Genomic DNA, 21,196 nt, shown 5'->3' on the forward strand with positions numbered 1-21,196 from the left:
AAAATGGCAATTAAAAAAACCTCCCGGGTTTGATGAGCCCAAGAAGCCCTCTAACAGCCCCATCCACCTTAAAGACAAAGCAGAACCTCAATGTCCCTTGGGTCCAGTAACTCTCCTTCCAGGAACTTATGCTAAGGAAATACCCAAACACTCGTGTGCTGCTGTGTCCCCTGAGGCATTACTTGTAAAAGTGGAAAACCGAAAACAACGGCACGTTGAACAGGAGTAGAACACAGCCTGTCCAAAATCATGTTTCCAGAGAATATTCAGCACCGGGTGAAGGGTTCATGTTGCTACACTAAGGGGAAAATCAGACACAACACAGACAAGTAAGTGGGGTCTGTTCCCTTCCACAGTCGGGTAACTGAGATTCTTTGCCTTTTGATATTTCTTGACGTTCTTCTTCTTTTTTTTTTTTTTTAAGATTTATTTATTTAAAAAAATTTTAAAAGATTTTATTTAACAAAGAAAAAGAGATCACAAGTAGGCAGAGAGGCAGGGGGTGGGGGAAACAGGCCCCCCCACTGAGCAGAGAGCCTGATGCGGGGTTCGATCCCAGGACCCTGAGATCGTGACCTGAGCTGAGAGCAAAGGCTTAACCCACTGAGCCACCCAGGCGCCCCTTATTTACTTTAGAGAGAGAGAGAGAAAGGGAGGAGCAGGGGGAGAGGGACAAGCAGACTCCATGCTGAGCACAGAGCCTGACACGGGGCTCAATCTTACAACCCTGAAACTGGGACCTGAGCCGAAATCAAGAGTTGGATGATCAACTCAGGCACCCCAGTACTTTTCTATAGTCTAGAAACATTTCGTGTTTGTATGCATTACTTTTATGCATCAGAAGAAACAAACCCCCTTCTAACCCATCAAAACTCTATGTTTAACCTGAAGCACTCGGTCACCATCTAGAACAAAGAGATCTCTGGGCCTCATCACAGACCCATACAGCCCTCCTGGGCAGTGTCCACCTGGGCCGAGCCCTCAAGGTGGGACTAGCAGTAGCCCGAGTACTCTACCCTTCCTCCGACGATACACAGAGTCCTAGCTGCTCCGACACGCAGCACTGTTTGGAATAAACACTGCAACAGCCTTACATCGAAGGACCCTGCCACCCTACCCAGAGCCACCTCAGGGTAAAGGTCCTTTACCAAGACCCCTAAACTACTGTCCCATCTCTAGGACTACTGCGGGCAGGAGAACAAGGAGGAAGTACAGTGAGGACCTAATGAAACGGGAAACATACAGAAACACCACTATTTCTCTTCCGCATTAATCACACGATTACAATTTTCTTTTATCTTTCCTCGTCTTCCTAACAGTAAAAACAACAAATGATTTTAAGCAAACTGGACCCTGATATCCTACATCCAGCTGTCCCCCAATCAGTTACAATAACTCCACACTGTCCCCCCAACAGGCATGTACCATGTAGTTCGTCCAACACGGGACTAGTCCTATTCCGTGAAACCTCGCTCCCAGCCCCGGCATTCCCTCTGCGTGAAAGCCACCCCACTCGCCCAGAGGCTAGCCAGCAAACTAGAGAGACCATGATCACCTTCAACTCTCCTCCTCCCTCACAGTACCGTGACCTCGGCCTGCGGAGAGTTAGCTGGAAGCCAGCACCCTGCCACCCTGAGCCGGGCCCTAAGGCCCTCTGGCTAGCTAACCCCCCCGCCCCCCCCACAACCGCCCACCACAGGCCTGCATCTCCGCCACCTGCCAAGCCCAGGCGCTCCTCTTTGGAACCCGGTGCCTGCTTCTCAGGACCCAAAATCTGCTCAACGAGGAAGACGTGTATTCCTATTCTAAGGAACCAGGAAACCGGTCTTTTCCCCTTTGCTTCTTAAGTTGTAGCGAGTCGCATGCACGTCATACTCACGTCTCTATGTAACTGGAAGGAGTGTGGGAGACACTGTCAAGCCGTTCCTGTAAAGCCGCCAGAACTTGAGGATTCTGCATCACCTGATCAGTGAGCTTTTCTATTAAGAGGTAAGAACAAGGCCAGAATATTTAAGATACGCCCAACACAGAACAGCCAAGGGGACAAAACCACCAGCACGGACCTCCCCAGCTTTGACTGTTCACTTTAACTTCTAAATGTAGCAAGTGACTTCTTAAAAACATGTTCTGAAAATACTAAAATTTTATTTTTTCTGGATGGGGGGACCAGAGGGCGGCGGGGGGGGGGGGGGATTTCAAGCTGACACCCTGCCTAGCACAGAGCCTGAGCTGGGGTTCAATCACGTGACCCTGAAATCATGACGTGAGCTGAAATAAAGAGTCGGACACTTAACTGACCGAGCCCTCCAGGCGCCCCCTCAAATGTACTCTAAAGGCGTCTGACCCATTACCCAGCTGAGCGGGCGGTCAGAAACGCACTGAAGGGCACCCAGGGAGTGAGCTCTGGGTCTTCCTGCAGCTGTTTAAGCGGCATACCTCCCAGAGATGCCATTACCTCCCAGTTCAGGGGCCTATCTCCTGCCACCTCCCCTTCTCTCCCCCAGACCTAAGGGGGCCCAGAAGTCAAGGACAGGGACAAGGCAACGATGTCTTCTGAGGGACAGAAGTGCTTACTGGCAGCCCAGCTCACGTCCCAGGAGGTCCTACGTGCACCGGCTCCTGGTGCACCAGAAGTGCAAGTTCTGGCCTCCACCTTGAACTACACTGCCCTTCTGCCCAAACCACCCCCTCCACACCGCACTCCCTCACTACCCCCTCCCAAAAATCACTGGCCTCCTCCCCGACACTGTGCTGGTGGCTCACACACATCACTGTTTCCCAACGAACGAACAAGACACTGAAGGGGAAGGGAGGGCTTTTCCTCCACTGTAACCAACAGTGGCACGACACAGCACCGGCCTGTGGCAGAGGTGCTCCGTGTTTGCTGAACTGACGCCTGCTGGTTCCCACTGCCCAGGAACCCTAATTTAGCACCCTCACCTGACTCTAAAGGTGCCTGGAGCTCTCCCCACCTTTCGGTACTAAAGTCACATGGGCAAGGAAAGGATACCAAGTAGGCAACTCAATTTCAACATTTTAGTTATAAACAGCGGCTACCAGGAAGCACTGGGTGGTTTCATCTATGCGGTTCTGTACACATGCAACTGGGCACGCGTACAATACGTAAATACCCCACCACACACAGACACGCATCTTCTCTAGCTCCTGCCACTGAAAAGCCTAGAAACCGTTAACACTAGCATCTATGTTCTGGTTTTTATACATCTCCCCCTACTGTAAGGAACAGGGCCCCTTGCAGAAATGGTAGACTCCAGGTCCAGAGCAAGAGTTCCAGGAAAAATGGAGCATCAGAAAGCTACGAGGTGTTCAAAGGTCAAGAGGACAAGGCAAAAGGTCACAGAAGCCAGTCTGAAGAGACCTGCACTGCCACGTGGGACAATCTGCACACCAAAAAGAGTACTGATGGCGCCTGAGGAAACACCGAAGGAGAAAGGGTCTAGAACACTGAAGTAGGGGCTGGGAGAGAGAAAGGCCGTCTCTGACAGCCATAGTACGCAGCCGGACCGCCATACTTAGAAAAGCGCCCTGTGCAAACACCGACGTCATTCCTGATTCCACAAGGATCATTAGCACGACTCGGGAGAACAGGATGTCCACAGGATGACCGACAGGTCACTTACTGAAGAGACCCTCGCAATGGGGAAGGCTCCAGACACAACCTTCCCCAAGTCCGCAATCTCAGGATCCCTCGCCACGACCCCAGTGTGCTCCCCCTGCAGCAGGTCACTATGTGGCAGTCTGAATCTAATGGGAAGAAAACCCCCCGACCAATCCAGAGCCTGGCCGGTCTCCAAGACAGCTGGCCTGCACAGCCCGCCACTGTGTCACCACAGGGAAGGGTAAAGAGGCAGGAGAACAGCCCCAGAGTAAGGGACACCGAACTAGATTCTGGACGCCACTGCTGGCTGGGGGCTACGGCTAAAAAGGAGCAGCCGAAAACGGCAGGGCACAGTAACACAGCTCTGTGTTCACACAACTACAGTGTCGTGTAAACGCCGCATTTCTTGGTTGTGGTCACAGCGTTGGGGTTAGAGGCCTTCATCCTAGGTTCTAGAAAATTTACACGAAACTGTTTTAGAAGAAAAGAGTCAAGATACCCCCAACTTGCTTTCAAACAGTTTAAGGGAGGGAAAAAGGTATAGATCTAATAAATTTTTAAAAAGAGGAAAAAAGAACACATCTATGAACTGAGGGACAAAATGACATGGGGTCTTGGGTTTGCTCCAGGAGGATCAGGGAAAAAGAAAGGACACAGATGGAAAAGATCGGTCCCCGGCTGAGCAACGCCGGCCCTGCGCGGCAGCGGGCACAAGGAGGCCCACCGTGCTCGCCAGCCTACTTCTGGAAAGCCCGAAGCTCCTGTCATGGAAGGCTATACAGGAAGTTCTGTTCACGTGAACGACTCCGACTTCCCGAAACCCCTGAAGCCCAGTGAAGCTTCACGTGGATGACTCGGCCTGTCGCGAGCACTAGCTCAAGAGTGGAGGCCACCCCGCTCTGCGCGCGAACTCTCCCGCGGTGCCCTTCCCCACGGGCCGTGAACTGACCTGTGTGACTTGCATTTTTAGCAGCCTCCAAGGCGTCTGAAGGAACACCGTCTGAAAAACTAAGACCGTACGTTACGTATTAGCTATCAAGACGTTCCAAAGAGTACAAGGGCATTTTCCTTGTGCAGCACGTTAAGAGGCAGCGCTACAACAACTTCACACTTGGACAGAACTACGGACACATGGGTGTATCTATGAGGTATGTTTTGGTCATTAAAAACAAAATAAAACAAAAACCACCTACCACTGAACACACCCCACCGCCACCCCATGTGCCCCAAAGTTCTAATTTCCAACCCTGGCCAAAGCTGCTTAGTTTTTATTTCTAGTTTCTGTCCCCGAAAACTCTGCTCCCCACCCTCAAACCGAACCCACTAGCCGACCAACACGCACGCTACACTGTGGTCAGCGGCCAACGGGATCAAAGAAGAGCTGCCTTACCCAGTTTTCAGGACACAGTGCCCACGGTGGCTCTGTAGGCTCACCACAGAAAGTCTACCAACGATGAAACGTCATGAAAACAGGTGCATCAGTTTTCAAAGACGCCTGGACATGGCTTCCCTCACCAAAATTACACCACGTCAAACACTACGCAGCACCAAACGCAGCTTTCAGGACGAGCCACGAAACAAAATCTTTCACTCGACCCCCAGAGGCCAATGATGTGAGGGCGGTGTCCAGCCACTCTCGGACAGCAACGTGGCCACTTCGCATGAGAGGGTTCTCAGTATCGATGCTTGAGACACTTCCCCTGTGCAAAGCCCCTTCGTCATGGCTCAAACACAGAGGGGGAGGGAAGCCATCCCACCAGAGCTTCTATGACATTTCCTCATGGATGGCTTGGCTCATGCTCTTCAACTAAAACTTAAGTCCCAATTAGCAAGTTCATCTTGGCTTACCTGTTATCTGCCATCTGAGTGTTTTGATCTCCTACAAATTAAGAGAGTTATAACAATTAACATCGCCAAATATTCACAATGAACTTTCTAGGGTGCTTGGAGCAGTCAGTGGCTGTCTATGGGGGATGAGGGTCCACCAGGAGGAGCAGGAGGGAACTTTCTGGGGTGATGGAAATGTCTAGATTGTAAATGGGCTGTTGGGTTTCTTGGGTATATACACTTGTCAAATTCATCAAATCTGGCACTTAGATCTATGCGTTTCAGTGCATGCATATTTTGCTCAATAAAAACAAATGAACAAACTCTCTTTTTGGTGCTAAAATGACCAGAGTTCAAAGGAATACTAATCAGTTCTAATTTGCCTTCTCTCTCTAATAAGCTTCCGCAACAGGGATATATGTTTCTGCTAGGAGGCCAACAATCCCAGAACTCTTCAAAGCATTTACTAGTGCTTCTATTACCTTTCACACTTGAAGTCACAAGCGGATTTTAGTTTTATTATTACTACTATTATTATTATTATTATTATTATTTTAAATTTAAGACTTATCTGACAGAGAGTGAGAAACAGCACAAGCAGGGGGAACAGCAGAGGGAGAGGGAGAAGCAGGCTCCTCGCTGAGCAGGGAGCCCGACGCGGGGTTTGATCCCAAGACCCTGGGACCACGACCTCAGCTGAAGGCAGGCCCCCGAATGACTGAGTCACCCCAGCGCCGTTATTATTTTTCTTAAGTAGGCGCCACACGCCCGGGGTGGAGTTCAGCATGGGGCTTGGACTCATGACCCCGAGATCAAGACCTAAGCCGAGACCAAGAATTGGACGCTTGACCAATGGAGCCACCCAGAAGCCCCAGGATTTTAAAGGTCACTGGTTTTGTGTGTTCTCTTACTCCCACACTGGAGATGGCAGTGCTATGTACAAACGTGACACTCGGTACGACCCCACGTTTACAAGACACACACAAGACTCTCCAAATTAGATGATTTCTTACCTATAAACATTAAAGTGAAATCATGGACATTTACTCCTTAAAAAGAACTCGTGATTAGTGAAGTCTCAAAAGCCTGACGAACGTGACACCGGTCGGAGGTGGTGACGCTCCTGCCTCTCACACGTAAAGCACACGCGTCCCAGTGGCGTCGCGGCGGTGTCCCGAGTGCTGGCCCGGGCTCATGTTCTCAGGTCCCCAAGCAGGACTCGAGCCCTCCACCACAATGTGGAACAACGAAACCCCCGCGTCTAAGGAGAGCAGCTCTGACTGGAATTTACGGTCTGCACCTGTTCCGTTTCCCGCTCAACTGCATTTTTCTTTGGCTACTTTGGTTTTTGCTGATACGCCCAGAAGGAGCACAACAGTGAGACGAACGTTCCGCGAGGGGTGGCCACCCGCCCGCCCCCACACGTGCCCATGGTCCGTGAGGGCTCTAGAGACTCCTTAGTGCTACCCAGCACCTGCGGCTGAGTCCCGAGTCCCCCCAACAGAACCCGGAATCCTGGGCCCTTCTAGGCGTCTCCTTCAACGCTGACCCCAGCTCCCGCTCCTCTGCGGTTCTCCGCAGGCGTCCGGCCACAGCCACAGTATCTCCATGCGCCCCTTCTGCTGTCCCCCACGCGCCATGGGACAAGTACAAGGCGGGGAAGACTTCAAGAAAACAGCTGACGACAGCAGCCTCAGAGCTGCCGTCCTGGCCTCCTGGTCGCCGGCTGCGGAGCCCCGCTGGCTCCCCCCGACCACGCACCTCTGTGGCCCAGGTGGCCTGCGCACCGATCCGTCACTCACGCAGCAGGAGGACCGCAGCGGAAGGCCTTCCGGGTGAGAGCATGGGCGGATTCCGGAACCTCCTGCCGACCCGACCCACCTGCCCCGTGGAACAGACGCAGACAGCAGTGCCTGGCGGCCAGACAGACACCGGCGGCCGGCAAGAGCCTGCTCAGCACAAGCCGCCGTCCTGGCTGGTTCAGCGACAGGCTCCGGTCTTTCCCCCACATCGGCAGCACCCAGCCAAGCCACCCCCGAACCTAACACCTCCTCTACTAGCAAGGGCCCCATGGGACAGGCGCTTTCCCACATCTTCTACCCAGCGCCAACCCTGCCAGGGAGGCAACGTCCTGTGTGTGTGGTCAAGGACACAGAGGCTGGTCAAGGCAGCACGCCCGTCCCAAGGTCATCCGGCTGCTAGGATGTGGACCCGAGTTTCCATCACCTACGACAAAGGACACAGACCCAGGCAAGCTTGATGGCCGGCAAGAGAGCTGACTTGGGAAGAGCACAGAACTGGAGTCGGGAGCCACGGGCGAGTCGGCTGAAGGGCCAGGGCGGGCTGCTTTTCTGCACGGAAGGGGGCGATCCAGTTAGGAGCCATGCGGCAAGCGCAACAGCTCCAAGGCGGGAAGAGGCGCTCGGTGGTCACTCCCTGGCTGGAGACCGCTTCCATCTTCTGTCGGTCAAGCGTTCAAGGGCAATCGGCCAGACAGTCCTCTAGTTCGCTGTTTCGTACGAGATTCTCCACTTCAAAGCCTTTAGTTCTGTTTTAGGTTCAAGTCCTCCCAAATGTCCCCTCTGATCCACATCTTTCACAGAAGGCCCTGGGGGGCTGGCTTGGTCAGAGGGGTCCGTAGCTGTGAGTGGATGGCGGCCCCCCGAACTGAAGGGACATCCTCCGATGTCTGTCCCTCACAGGAGGGAAACGGCAAGAGGGGATCAGGCCTCACCTGAACAGCCAACAGTCGAGAAATGGGGGAATCCAGTCGCGCGTCTCACACTCGAGCCTCAGAAATCTTGGGAGGGAAAACCACCCTTAGTCTGTGCCTACGTCTCGGAGGATTATACTCGCGGTCGAAGGTTCACTTACGGCTACTGGCTGGAAACCCCGTCGACCAGTTTCCCCAGCCGCCCGCATTTAGTAAGACGAGAGCGTCCCAGGTGCCCGGGAACCTGGCTTATCTCAGTTCAGAGTCTGATACTACCGTGTTACTTTTCATTCTTGCATCACTTCCTACAATTTGTTAATACAAAAACGGCATTCCTGCCCTCCCCGCTGTGGAGGGTGAAGGCACGGGACGTGGTTTTGAAGCCCACTACCGACTCTCCAGCTCGGCTGGTCATGCTCAGAAGCTCTAACGGGAGCAGTGACGGCCGTACCACGACCACAGGCTCCGAGTTGTCTTTAGAAGTGCTGCGGCCCAACCCACCAAGGGAACAAGGCTCAGGCAGATCCTTATCTATCGGGGGTACTCATGGGCACGCACCCAAAGTGCTATCCGTCCCTGTTACCAGGTGCTCTTTTAAGACAGCGGGAGAAAGCCCCAGAATGGATGCAGGGGTGCCAGGAGGAAGGGTTTCCTGGTTTCAGCAGCAGGAGTGAGGGCAACAACTTCACAGCATCCTTTCCAGGGGGCATAGAAAGAACTAACTAGTGTTTTCTAAAGATGGGAGGTCAGGTAGACCCCTTTGCCCAGTTTCTTCCCCTGGAGTGAAAAAGACGGCCTCACAATCAAAACACGGTCATTTCCACAAACATGCCGTAAGCGGGGCTTTCAGCACCACAGACATGGTTACAGGAATGTCTTAAATTTCAATATATTTGGACTAACAAGTGAGTCTGGTGGTTGTGGGGGAGGTTCCAGTGATCTGGGGATCTGCCCAGGAGAAAGCATGTTGAATTCATTTCCACCCTTTGCTAGATTTTTGAGCAACTGCTCACGAGGCACCACTGAAAGGAAGCACCTCGGCCTCCCGTTCCCAGTACCCTGCACAGAGCTACAGTACCGGAGACCTTGTCGTCGCTTCGATCCCCGTGCGGAGCATACGACCTTGAGTCCTGCACCGCCGTCGTCACACGCACTACCTGGGAGCAGCCTTGACTTCTGCTCGTCCTGTCACTGTCTGTGGGACACAGAGAAAGGCCACGGGCAGACGCACGGACTTGAGTGTGCGTGTTCCTCTATGGGGAGGAGCACCCGACGGAATGCCGTGACGTCTGGTGCCACCCTGCCGGAAGAATGTGTACGGCTTCCAAGGCAGGAGGGGAAGGCCCTGTCATCTCCGGCAGAAAGCTTCTGCCATCCTTCCAGGGGTAACGGCCAGGCCACCAGTCCGGGCGTGTCGTGAGTGCTCACTCCAGGGCAAACCCAGCAACGCGCAGGGTCGGTGGAATCAAACCGTGTCTGTGGACTGGGAACAAAGGAGTACGTTACCGGCAAACCAAGGAGTGCCAAGGAGACTGGCAAAGGAACAATGACAACTTTGGACAGCAGGACTCAGCGGTCAGGCAACGCAGAGTCCCACGAAGCGGGAGGTGCTACAGGCCTGACCCCGGTATCCTGGGGAGGCTGACTGCTTCCAATGCCATGTATTTCAGTCTTGAAAATTTTTAGCTTTCAGCTACCAGCTGGGATGTAGGTCCTCCCAGGTTTTGGGGCCTTTTCAGCAGGCACACATGAATCCAGGAGTCTGTCTCTTGGAACCTGGTGGCACTGGGGTTCCTCAGTAACACCTGGCAGGCAGCCTCTCAACAAGGCTGGAGTGCATCTTCACGGAGATGTCTTTTCCAGCAGATGAACTCAGCCGGCTGTGAGGTGTGATGTCCGACGTCTCCTGTCTCTCGGGACTTGCTGGGGAAAGACCGTCCTACACTACCACGGCGTGATTACTCTCAATGGATTTAATTAGACCCTTGCAATACTCAAGTCTGTCCCCGTTTTCTAGCTGTGGGTCCAAGGAAGCGGGAGCGGGGTGCGCTGCCGTCCGGTAATTACTTCCGAGGAGAGAGTCTGTGATACTGAGTGGAGCAGGACTAAGGGTTTCAAGGAAGCAGCAGCGGTTCTTGGGGCCAAGCTGTTTAGAGGGTTTCAACTGACTTAGCAAACTGATCTTCACAGTTCTCTGTGTACGGGGGCCAGTCCTGAAGTCCGAGGCTACAGAGCAGAAACATGCAGAACTGGCCACATGGCCCACACTCGTCTAATGCTCACTGGTCCAGGGATGTGGGTCTCCTGATCACCACGGTACTCCCCCAGTGGGAAAAGTCCTACCTCAAAGGACTTTAAGGAAGAGGCAGTGACCTTTCGACACGGAAATGCTCCAGTCCAATGTGAAAATATGCAAATTACCACGAGAATGTATTTATATCCGTGAGATGAGGCAAATGTATGAAATTCACCTGCCAGGCCGTGAGTGGTCCTGGGGTGGTGCCAGCCAACTTCCGGGGCTGCACTCAGGTCAGGTGAACAACCAGGTGGTGCTCTCTGTGGCCTTGCTGGTGTTTTCCCACCAATACTAACCCGTAAATGTTATCATTCCTCGGGTGACCAACGGTTTAATTCAGGCACAGTGGCCAATAAGGAAAGCTTTAGAACTTCTGAAGGACCAGCATCTTACTGGGTACAAAGCAGAGTCCCTCTTCTTTGTGGGACCAACAGCCTTCAGATCTCCAACTCTGCTTCTCTCTTTCACGGGTCAGCTCTGCTCTTCCCTGGTCACTCCTTGGTCCTCGCTGCGGGAGCCATCTTCTGGGCTATAACAGAAGTTTGGTCAACGGCTTTCTTAGGGCCGCACTTCTTACGGGGGCAATGGCGAAGCAGACTCCTTTGGCTTCCAGTGAATCAGACATGCCACAGTTAGAGCTACTGGGGGCACTATGGCAACCACTAGATTTGGGGCACAGAAGCCATTCTTAATTTCACCTCCACGAGAACCGAGGAAGCCCTGTTGTTTCCCCCTAAGAGTCTAAGATCGTGGGCCTTCCAGAGGCATAAGAACAATCAGGAGCAGCATTTGCTGTCCTGCTTTCAGCTAAAAGGCTCAAGTGAGGGCATCGATTTCAGCTGGTTTGAGCTGAAGTGGCCAAAGGTAAGGGTTGAGCCTCAAAAACCTCCAAACTGTTATCACATACCCAGCACGAAACTCACACTTCCACAGTTCAGGTAAGAGTCACCCATCAACCAGGAAAGATCACTGTGTGTCACGGGGGTTTCTTATAGGGTCAACAGGTGATCTGTGAAAGACAGTCGTGGGGAGTTCCATCAGCGGAAGAGGGAAGAAGGGCAGCAGGGCTAAGACTACTACCGTGAACAAGAGGGATGGGGTGGGGGTCAGTAAGAGGGCTTGACAGGAGGAAAGAGCTTGCTCAAAGGTACTGGGTGTGGCGTGACTTCAAGAGAGCCTCAATAGCCCCGACACTGTCAAGAGGGTTGAGGAAGATCCCCTATCCCTTTAGTAGCCTCGACTAAGGGTGGTGGCGAGCAGAGCGCTACGGCAGGGGGATGTAACCTCAGGCAGTGGACCTAACTGTTGGCCAGAGTAACCTAGGGGTCTGTGATAGCCCCATGTTTTGGGATAAGTTATCTGAGGGCACCTACTTCCTTCTCATCTACGAAAGGGAAAACGTAGCTGATAATCTGGGTGTCTGAGGATAGGCGGACTTACTACCGTCCTTCAAAGTCTTAAAGGAGAAAATATATTGGTCATCCCAAACAATGGGGTCCAGTTTGGTGTTCTTTTGTGTGGCACAAAGGGGCTCAGCTATTAAGGTTTGGAATCCAACTGTGACCCAAGCCAAGAAAACCCTGTAATTCACATTTGACCTTGGGGTACAGAAAGTTTAAAATGCCCTGAAGTCTTTCAGGAAGTATTCCCATTCTGAGATTAAGTTATCCTAAATCTTGAACCAGAGGTTTGAACAAATGGCCATTTTTTGCGTCTGTTAATGACTAAGATTTTTTACAGGTGAACAGGTCAACAGGTCTTTAGGATAGCAGCCTTGGGAAGGCAAGCAAAGAGCGAAATCCGTTACGTATCTGTGCTGAGATGAAGCCTCTGGAGGAGAGCACGTCATTTAAGTCGGCTGCTGCACTCTGTGTGGAGAAGAACCCTCAGTAAACCCTCGAGGCAGGACTATCCGCGAATAGTCTTATCCTTCCCAGGTAAAGGCCAAAGGGCCATTACCTTTTTCTATATACCGCTATCAAAAGGAATACTAAAAAAATGGACTGCGTAACTTAACTACAGTTTAAAAAGAGAAAAAAGACGCCTCCTACAGCAGGGCTGGAAACCAACAGTGCACACGGATTAGACACAACTGGGTGGGGGAATTACAGTGTTTCCTGCCTTAATGCGCCGGACCGAGCTCCATCCCTGGGCACAGAATTTTCGTGGGTAAAATAGGGATATTTCGAGGACTGTACAAAGGATGATGAGTCCTTACTGTCTTCTAGGCCTGATGCCCTGGGGAGGCCTCTTTACTACTTACAGGGTACTGATTTATTCTTGGGAGAGATTCTGAAGGGTCGATCTAGATATTAATGGGAGGAACACTATGGATTTGCCTTGCTCTGTGGAGGATTTTGCCCCAGGAATGGGGGTACCAGGTTTGACAGTGGGGACGAGCCCCAAGTTTGGTCTACTTTGGTTTGCAGAGTGCAGTAATGGGGCCGGAACGCTCCTGAGTACTAGACTTGAACTCAAGGACTATTTCCCCTTTGGGAAAGGAGAAAAGACATGCAATGTATTTCCCCGGGACATCTCAGCCTACACAGACGTACAGGCGCCAGACCGCTGAAGAGCAGTGACTGGTCCTCGCACAGACCCCAGCTTAAAGGCCATGGGCTGAGAGACAGGGCGATGCTGTGGTCTGTCTGAGCCCCACCAGCGGCGCAAGCATTACTCCGAGGAGGGACAGTGCGATCTAGGGTTGCGCACTAACAGAACAGTTCAAGTGTTAACTGAAATGGTGAGAAAATTCATCCCCAAACTGGAGAACAGTCACCCCATTCTAAGTAATTCCCCTCCCCCAAGGCTGGGAAATGGTCTTCGTGGGCCCTTGGGGTCCCATCACTGGGGAGGGTTTGGCCACTGCCTCGTGGGAGGGTTGCAACTGCTTGGACTTCAATTTACAGTGACCTTTTTCCAGCGGGCAGACTGTCTGCACTAACGGCAGGGTCGTGCAGGACACCACCAGGGTGGACTCAACACCTACGGGAAGCCTGGAATTTTCCTTGAAAACAACGTAAGAGTCATGGATAGCCACGTAACATTCACAGACAGATTCAGCAGGCTTCTGGGTGCGTGTGGGAATCTTATTCTAGTCCATGGGCTTGGGGAAAGCCCTAGGGACCACTTCATGTAGCCTTTTGGCTATGCTGCGAGCTTGGTCACGTAAAAGGGCTGGTGGCTAGTATGGTTTAAACCCTAGGTTGTTTTCATCCAACACCGGGCCGGACCTTCTCCAACAAGCACGTGAACGGACAGAGATCGGAGACCAGGCTGGTAAGTCAGGGTTACAATACTGAATTCCTCCACCCGCTATGAGGACCCTCGGTTACCCTGGGGAAGTCCTTAATTATAGCCCTAAGCTCAGCTTCTGTCCATGGGGCACAGGCACTTTGGGGTGGTTTAGCAGCATCCTCAGAAGATCTAGTTTTGAAAGGGAAGGTTTTAATGGGTTAAAGCTGACGAGGTTTCAGTGAAAGGAAAGAAAGGAAGATCAGACAGAGGAGGGGCAAGGAGGCCAAGAGGGATATGGAAGGAGGCGGGGCCGTGCGGGTAGGAGGGAACCTTGGCCGGCACCAAGAAAGAGGCCTCTGACACTTTACTTTTTATCCGTCTTTACTTGTTTATTTGCTTCAGTCAGTTTGGAAACAATATTTTATAAGGAGGCAACTTTAGAATCCTCAACACTTTCAGAAACCTCCAGATACTAATGAAAGTAACTATTCCACTTGAATTCTTTAGTTTTGTAGCCATGGTCTTCTAACTCAGTTGGGAGAAAGAAAAGTCTCAAAAGACGAAAGGTTCCCCATAATGGCCATCGGAGCCCTCAGTTACCCTTCTCAGTAAGACTGAGACACAGGCAAAAACAGGCATATAGAACTGGCCAGGGTTCCTCAAAGGGGGGCACCCTTAGAACATTTAGATGACTGGGATCCCGTTATAAGGTTAAGAAAAAAAGGGACTGACAAATCCTGAATAAAGTCTGAGAGGTTCAACCAAAAGAAGGGAGAGCTTGATTAACGGAGAGACTCACCAACCTGAAAGTGATGGCAACTCGTGGAAGCAAAGAGCACAAAGGGCTCAAATATGGGTACCTCGCTCGATTCTGGGGGTCGTCGCTCCTCAGGGGCTGGCTCCTTCAGTTCCCACTCCTGACACCATGTAATATTAACCTGAAAGAAAAGAGGTAAACTGAGGCAAGGTCGAGTTACCAGACGTTGAGTTTCTGCAGGAATAGCAGAGGGACTGTGATTCAGGACACGAAAATGCAGCGAGCTACGGAACTACTAAAGGTTTAGGGCAGACCGCTTTTGTGGGAAGAATATAAAAGGGGAAAATCCAGCAAAAATGTCACCCAGTGAGTTCACTGGCTCAAAGATAAGGAGATCCTTGGCGGACGCTCACTAATTGTACGAGAAGTTCCATCTTCTATAAATCAAGCATTTGTGGGAAATCAGTCTCGGTCGTGTTTTTCTAAAACCGTGTGCATGAGATTCTCCATTTCACGTCCTTTGGTTCCATTTTAGAATAACATCCTTGCACGCTTCAGATCCAGACCCTCCTGACCTTTCCCTACCACCAACCGCTTCACCTCCTGCGGCCGCTTCCACCAGCTTCACTCAAGATGCCTGCTGCCGTCCTTGGGGAAAGATGACCATCGACAGCCTGGTCAGTCCGGGTCCCGCGTGCAGCACCACTCCCGAGAGCGCCGCTGTCTAGGAAAATGCGAAGTAACAACGCTCCTCCTAGGCTGTGCGCTGTGTGGCCCCAGGGCCCTGAGCAGCGTCTGGGGTCTGGGACCAGAGCTGTCGAGCGAACACGCGCCCCTGCAGGACACAGGCCCGAGAGCTTCACCTTCCGGAAACATGACGCCACTTCCAAGTAACAGACTCCGTTCACATAATGATCCCCTTTATACCCAGCTATGTGAAGCCGTGTGCTGCCGAACACTATTTCTGGTGGCACGACGACAAAGCAGTCCAGTTGAACGCGACACCACACTGGCGAAAACAAAGCGAAGCGCTCCATCGAGGGCGGCAGGAGAAACACAAACACAGTAACGAGCCGACACGAGGGAAGGAGGCCGTGTCTGAGGACTGGGCAGCAGCAAACGAGGACTCGCCACCTAGAACACAGCGAGCGCACAGTGACCTGCTTCGGAGGCCCACCCCGCCGTCTCCCAGCTGTGTAACCGGGGTCCGACACCCACACACTGGACGGGGCCTCCCGAGGGGCTGCTGCGAACACACGACGACACGGGCTAGGCGCCCAGAGCACACGGCCCGCTGCAGGCCTCCTCTGGCTTCTACAACTGCGGCACGCCGACACGCCGGCACGCCGCCTGCTGCTTGGCAGAGACCAGCAAATCCAGGTCCTCTCAACAGTTCTCCCTTCGTACAAGGAAAACCAGTCTAGGGTTGGTGACGTTATAGACGAGCGAGAGTTCTACTTGTCAGCTCTCACGCCCAGCCGTCCCGACTAGTTCGGATAGAAAGTAACAAGGAACTACCAAGTCTGCGGGCTGGAGAAAGACAAACATCCGTCTGTTTTAAACGCTGGTACGCTGAAGCTTCAGCTGAAGGTCTGCTTCACCTCGAGGCGATCGTATTAAAATACGAACGGGTCACCAGGCAAAAGAACATTAAAAAATATCGAAGAATACAGTCGTTCAGGTCCCTCCCAGCACTAACAACTGAGTCCACGATTCTAAACTTGGGCTGGCATCCAAATTTCCACGACTGCATGAATGAATGTTTTATCTTTACTTATGTAAGATACCTCACAACCCTATTTACAGATTTTTAACCCCAACAAAAAAGTTGTTTCCATGGGGAAAATTTTTAGTTTTTGTGGCAAATTATCCATATATAACTAAATTCCTAATTTTAAAAAGTCTATAGGGCACCAGGGTGGCTCAGTCAGTTAAGCATCCAACTCTTGACCTCAGCTCAGGTCATGATCTCAGGGTCGCGGGACTGAGCCCCACATCAGGCTCCCTGCTCAGCAGGGAACCTGCTCCCCCCCCCTTCTCTGCCTGCCTCTCTGCCTACTTGTGATCTCTGTCAAATAAAATCTTAAAAAAAAAAAAAAAAAGAAAAAACACACACGACAACACTTAGTCTATAGCTACAGTAAGTATAATTTCAAGCTGGGCCATTTCTAAGACACAAAGAAGGAGTAAGCGGGGGAATGCAGTCGCCCTTCACATAACCAACATTCTCTGTCTTAAGTCAAAGGTCCTCAATGTCTTTCCATGAAATAAGTGAATAACTAAAATTAAATGTAGCCCAGTGGCTCTGTAAGACTTTAGAGTCTCATTATAGTCCGCAATTTTTCTTCAGTGAGGGTGGTGTTAACGAGCTGGATAGCAGAATCACGTGGTTCACATCAAAGTCTGAGGGATGCGGATCCCTATGAACCTAAGAGGGAGTGGGATCAGCCCTGGCGTGAAGGTCCAAGTCCTCCAGGACTGGATCACGTTTTAGCTTAAGACCACATCAGAAAGGACAAGGGAACCATCTAATCTAAGAAGGTCAGGATACCCCTTGCAAGAAACCCCAGTGTTTCCAGTCGGACAACCTGGCTAATCCAGGAAGCCCCGGGACGCTGCGGCTCTCGCTGGTACCGCCCTGACCGGCAGATCTCTTATGCAGCCCAGCACGATGCTCCTGAGCATGGGGAGCTGACTGGGCTGCATTCAGTGTGCAAGCGCGTGAAGACACGTCTATCGCAAACAACCAAAACACTTACGTAAGTTTCTCCAGTAAGGGGAGTGTCCTTGCTCACTATGCCTCACTCTCAGCAAAGAGACCGCCCGGGTCCTAAGCTCCTAAAGACAGTCTTGAAGCTGGATTCAAACTGATTTCAACTGTATATAGTAACTGATAATATATGTTTTTCCTTTTCTTTTGGACATTTGTGAAAAAACATTTTTTTTTTAAAAGATTTTATTTATTTGACAGAGACAAAGCAAGCGAGGGAAAACCACCAGGGTGAGTGGGAAAGGAGGAAGACGACTTCCGGCTGAGCCGGGAGCTAGACGCAGGGCTCGATCCCGGCACCCTGGGATCACGACCTGAGCCAAAGGCCGTCGCTTCACGGATGGAGTGTCCGTCCGACTCTTGGTTCCGGCACAGGTCACGATCTCATGGGTAGTGAGACGGAGCGCCAGGTCTCAGGAGGCAGCTTGGAGATTCTCTCCCTCTGTCCCCCTCCCCGACTGGCATGGCTGTCGCTCTCTCCAATCAATCTTTAAAACAGTAAAATAAAAAAGCGTATGTTTGTTTACAGGTGAACCAAGACAGGCAAACAGCGCGGCACTACAGGCAGGCGCTAGGACGCAGGGCATCGGTACCTCCGCGCGTGCGTTACTGCTTCGTTGCATCTTCCGAAGGATGGATCGACAACGCACGCCTGTCTCCCACCGAAGGACAAGTCCCACGGGGACAGTGAGCGACCGCCGGAGCCAGCGCAGGACCCAGCGGCCAGACGGTCTGCTTGTCACTCGCAGCTGAGGGGTCCCTGCGTGCCCCTGAGCCGCGTGAGGGCGCCCCCCACACCCGCGTCTCTCCCGCGGAGCGTCTGAACCCCCGGAGGAAGTCAGGCGAGCCTGCAAGCTCGAAGGGCCACCAGACAACGGCAAACCAACCGCCTCTTCAGAAGCTGGCAAGACACCAAGCCCTCGGTTCTCCAGAAGAAAACACAAAACCGAGTTCCCTTCCTTGAGCAGACGCTTGGTTTCTCCTCAGGCAGAGGGGCTCCGGGCTGCTGCAAGCCCAGGTTCTCCCCGTCTCCTCCGCAGCTCACTAGTGCAGACTCAACGAGGCCGACGTCTCCAAGTTTCCCTCACTCCGGCGTTTCAAAGTCCGGCCGCTCTGAGATCTCCCCTCTTCGCCCCACCTAAAAACCACAACTGGGGCGCGTGGGGGGCTCCGTCGGGTAAGCGTCCCCTTCGGCTCAGGTCGCGATCTCGGGGTCCTGAGATGGAGCCCCGCACGCGGCTCCGCACCCGGGACGGCGTCCGCGTGAGAGTCCCTCCCTCCCGCTCTCTCGCTAAATAAAATCTTTTCAAAAAATCACGCCCACCCTAGTCCTTACTCCTCCACCTTTCTTCTCCAGAGCACCTGCCGCAACCTCAGCTGTCTCTGTCCCCCGCTACGGACATCACGGAGGCAGGCTCTTCGCTTTGCTCGCCGCGGTGCCCCGGGACCTGGAACCGAGCGCGGCACAGACGGAGGCGCGCGAAGCAACGGACACACAGATGCACCGACGCGGCTCCGAGAGCTGTTTCCCTGCGCAGAGCGACGGCGGAAAGTTACTCCTTACAGCTGCGCTTCCTGACCGCCACACGCAAACGTCTGAGGCGTCCGTCGACCTCCCTACCCCAAACCTGATGGAAATCGTCTCATCTTCCAGATAACGCCGGACCGCACCGTGCGGACAGAGGTCGCGAGCCCAGAACGGAAGCACGTTCCGTTTCAACAGCCGTGGAGTGCGCTGCTGAGAGGAGACGGAAGGCGACACAGCGGTGACCCAGCAGCACCGGCCACCGCGGGCTCACAGCGGTCTTGCTGCAGAAACACACCAGCTCTCCCGCCTCCGGCTGCTCGGGAAGCTCACATCAAACGGCGAAGGACAGCGGCCCCGCCTTCCCAGACAGCAGGGGCAGCCCCAGCGGCTGTGGCGAACACACGTGTCACTGCGGTCCGCTGCAGTCTGCCCACTGCCCACTGCCAAGGCTCTGCCACGGGGTAAGGACACGGCCTGGGCACGCGGGGACTTGCCAACCCGGGAGAGACCACACGACGCAGGGAAGGCCGGCAGACAGCCACGCGCTGCGAGGACCCGTCCCCGAGGCGGAGCGGCCACGCTGCGTGGTCACTACCCTGTGCCGCGGACGCCCGAACACGCTTCCTGCTTCGTGAGCGCCTCTGAGGCGGCAGTTCCAGACGGAGCCCTCAGGCCTCCCCACGGCCTCGGCACTCGGCGGCTCCGCCCGTCTCACCGAGCACGCTCCGGCCCACAGACACCGGAACTACCGTTCCCAGCCAAACGCGGTCAGGTTTTCTGGCAAGACCTGTGGCAGCACAACACAAGCTTCTGGAAACAGTCTTAAGCCATTTTAAAACTGTGGACAACGAAGAGGAAGCAAGAAAAAACCTCCGAAACCAAGTGATCCTAAGCCCGCCCGTGGCCTGACCCTCCCCGTCCGCAGCCACCTCCACCGGACACGACAGCGCGACCGGCCGCCGCAGAGGAGACAAGCCCGAGGACGTGAGCCCCAGCCCTGGCTGCTCAGCACTCAGGGCACGGACGTGCGCCGGCGCCAAGGGCTGCTGGAGCCCGACAGGCGGGCGGGACGCTGTCCCTATCCGCTGCGGGAGGAAGTCACACGCGGCACTGACCACCACGCCGGCTGGGGCCCTTCCTCCACGCGGGCAGCCAGCGGCCCCACAGGCAAACACGTCCGCACCCAGGACAGCACAGAGAGGCGGGTGGTCCGCACGGCAGCACAGAGCCGCGAGCCGCGCGACCAGCCCAGCGCACAGGTCCGCTCGGCCCCGCCCCGCCGACCACCGCCGCTGCTGTGCACACACAGTGCCAAGCCCACGCGAGCGCCCGCACGCTGCTTTGTGCCCGCTGGGGCAGCACCCGGCCGCGCGTGGCCAGACACGAAGGCTGGGAGGGCGCCGGCCCTCAGCAGGCCAGAAGGGCCCCACGACTCCAGCCACAACCCGAAGCGACGCAGCCGCGGGTCCCTCTGTCCCCGCAACGTGCTGGGCAGCGGACTCCGCCGCCAGCGCTCCTACTGACCGGCCTCCGCTCCAGCGACCCTCTGAGACCGCGCCGGGATCCGCCATCCCAGCCGCGAAAGCAGGAGCCTCCCTCGGCCCGAGCAGTGCGCGGCACCAACTGGGACGCGGAGACCCGCACGCGCCGGCCGCTTCACCGGCCCGGCCTCCCGCCTCCAGCCGGCTTTGGCCAGGCCCCCCGGGAAGCCCGCGGCCTCCCGCACCGCCGGCTGGAACGGTCCGCAGACTCCACTGCCGGACGCACCCAGCGCTCGGGAGGGGCCCAGAGACCGCAGCGGGACGCGGTGGCCGGGCCCAACCCCTCCCGGGCGGGACCGAGCCGACCCCGCGGAACTTCCCCCTCCTCGCGGCCGCGGGAGCGCCGGGCCAGCTTCACGCGAGCGGCGCCGCCTCGGACCGGCCCTATCGCCGGCGGGCCAGCGCCCGGGGCCTCCGAGCGGGGGCCGGGACGGCAGGCACCGGGTCGCACGTGCGAGCCGCGCCCCCCCCTCGGCCGCACGGCGGCGGCGCACACCCGCAGCCGCACGTCCCGGGGACCCCGCCCCCCACCCCGCAGACGGGCGGGTCTCGTCGCCGCCACACGGCCCTCCGCCGGCGCGCAGCAGCGGGCGCGCTCGGGAAAGCGGCCCCGGGCCGTCCGCGGAAACGCACCGCCGTGGGCGCCGCCGGCGTCTCCGAGCTCCAGGACAGACGCGGGCGCCGACCCCGCAGGGCGGCTTCCCGCAGGCACAGCCCGGCGCCCCGGAAACAAAGGGGGCCCGCGGCCGCCGCTCCCCTCGGGGTCACGACGCGGGCCGGCCGGGCGGACCGCCACGCGGGAACAAAGCACCTCCTGACCTTCAGGGCCGCGCCGGGGCGGGGGGCGGGGCGGCGGGTCACCCGCGGCCGCCCCGCTCCCCGCCGCCGCCCGCCGCCCCGGCCTCCCC

The 21,196-nt window shown here is 54.9% G+C and overlaps 1 protein-coding gene across 2 annotated transcripts in view; it reads right to left on the reverse strand.

The window, feature by feature from the left end:
• LOC111150313 (nucleosome assembly protein 1 like 4) overlaps positions 1-21,196 on the reverse strand; it is a 43,030-nt gene that overhangs the window by 21,277 nt on the left and 557 nt on the right. For both annotated transcript variants that reach the window (XM_022507767.1, XM_022507765.1), the window contains exons 2-7: positions 14,496-14,630; positions 11,379-12,323; positions 10,849-10,984; positions 5,468-5,498; positions 4,569-4,627; positions 1,880-1,979 (exon numbers count right to left, since the gene is read on the reverse strand). In XM_022507767.1, coding sequence (XP_022363475.1) covers positions 1,880-1,979; positions 4,569-4,627; positions 5,468-5,498; positions 10,849-10,984; positions 11,379-11,408 — 356 coding nt within the window. In that variant the 5' untranslated portion in view covers positions 11,409-12,323; positions 14,496-14,630. The remainder of the gene's footprint in view (positions 1-1,879; positions 1,980-4,568; positions 4,628-5,467; positions 5,499-10,848; positions 10,985-11,378; positions 12,324-14,495; positions 14,631-21,196) is intronic.

Source organism: Enhydra lutris, unplaced genomic scaffold (assembly GCF_002288905.1).
Source record: "Enhydra lutris kenyoni isolate GAN:26980312 unplaced genomic scaffold, ASM228890v2 scaffoldscaffold22, whole genome shotgun sequence".
Classification (NCBI taxonomy): domain Eukaryota; kingdom Metazoa; phylum Chordata; class Mammalia; order Carnivora; family Mustelidae; genus Enhydra; species Enhydra lutris.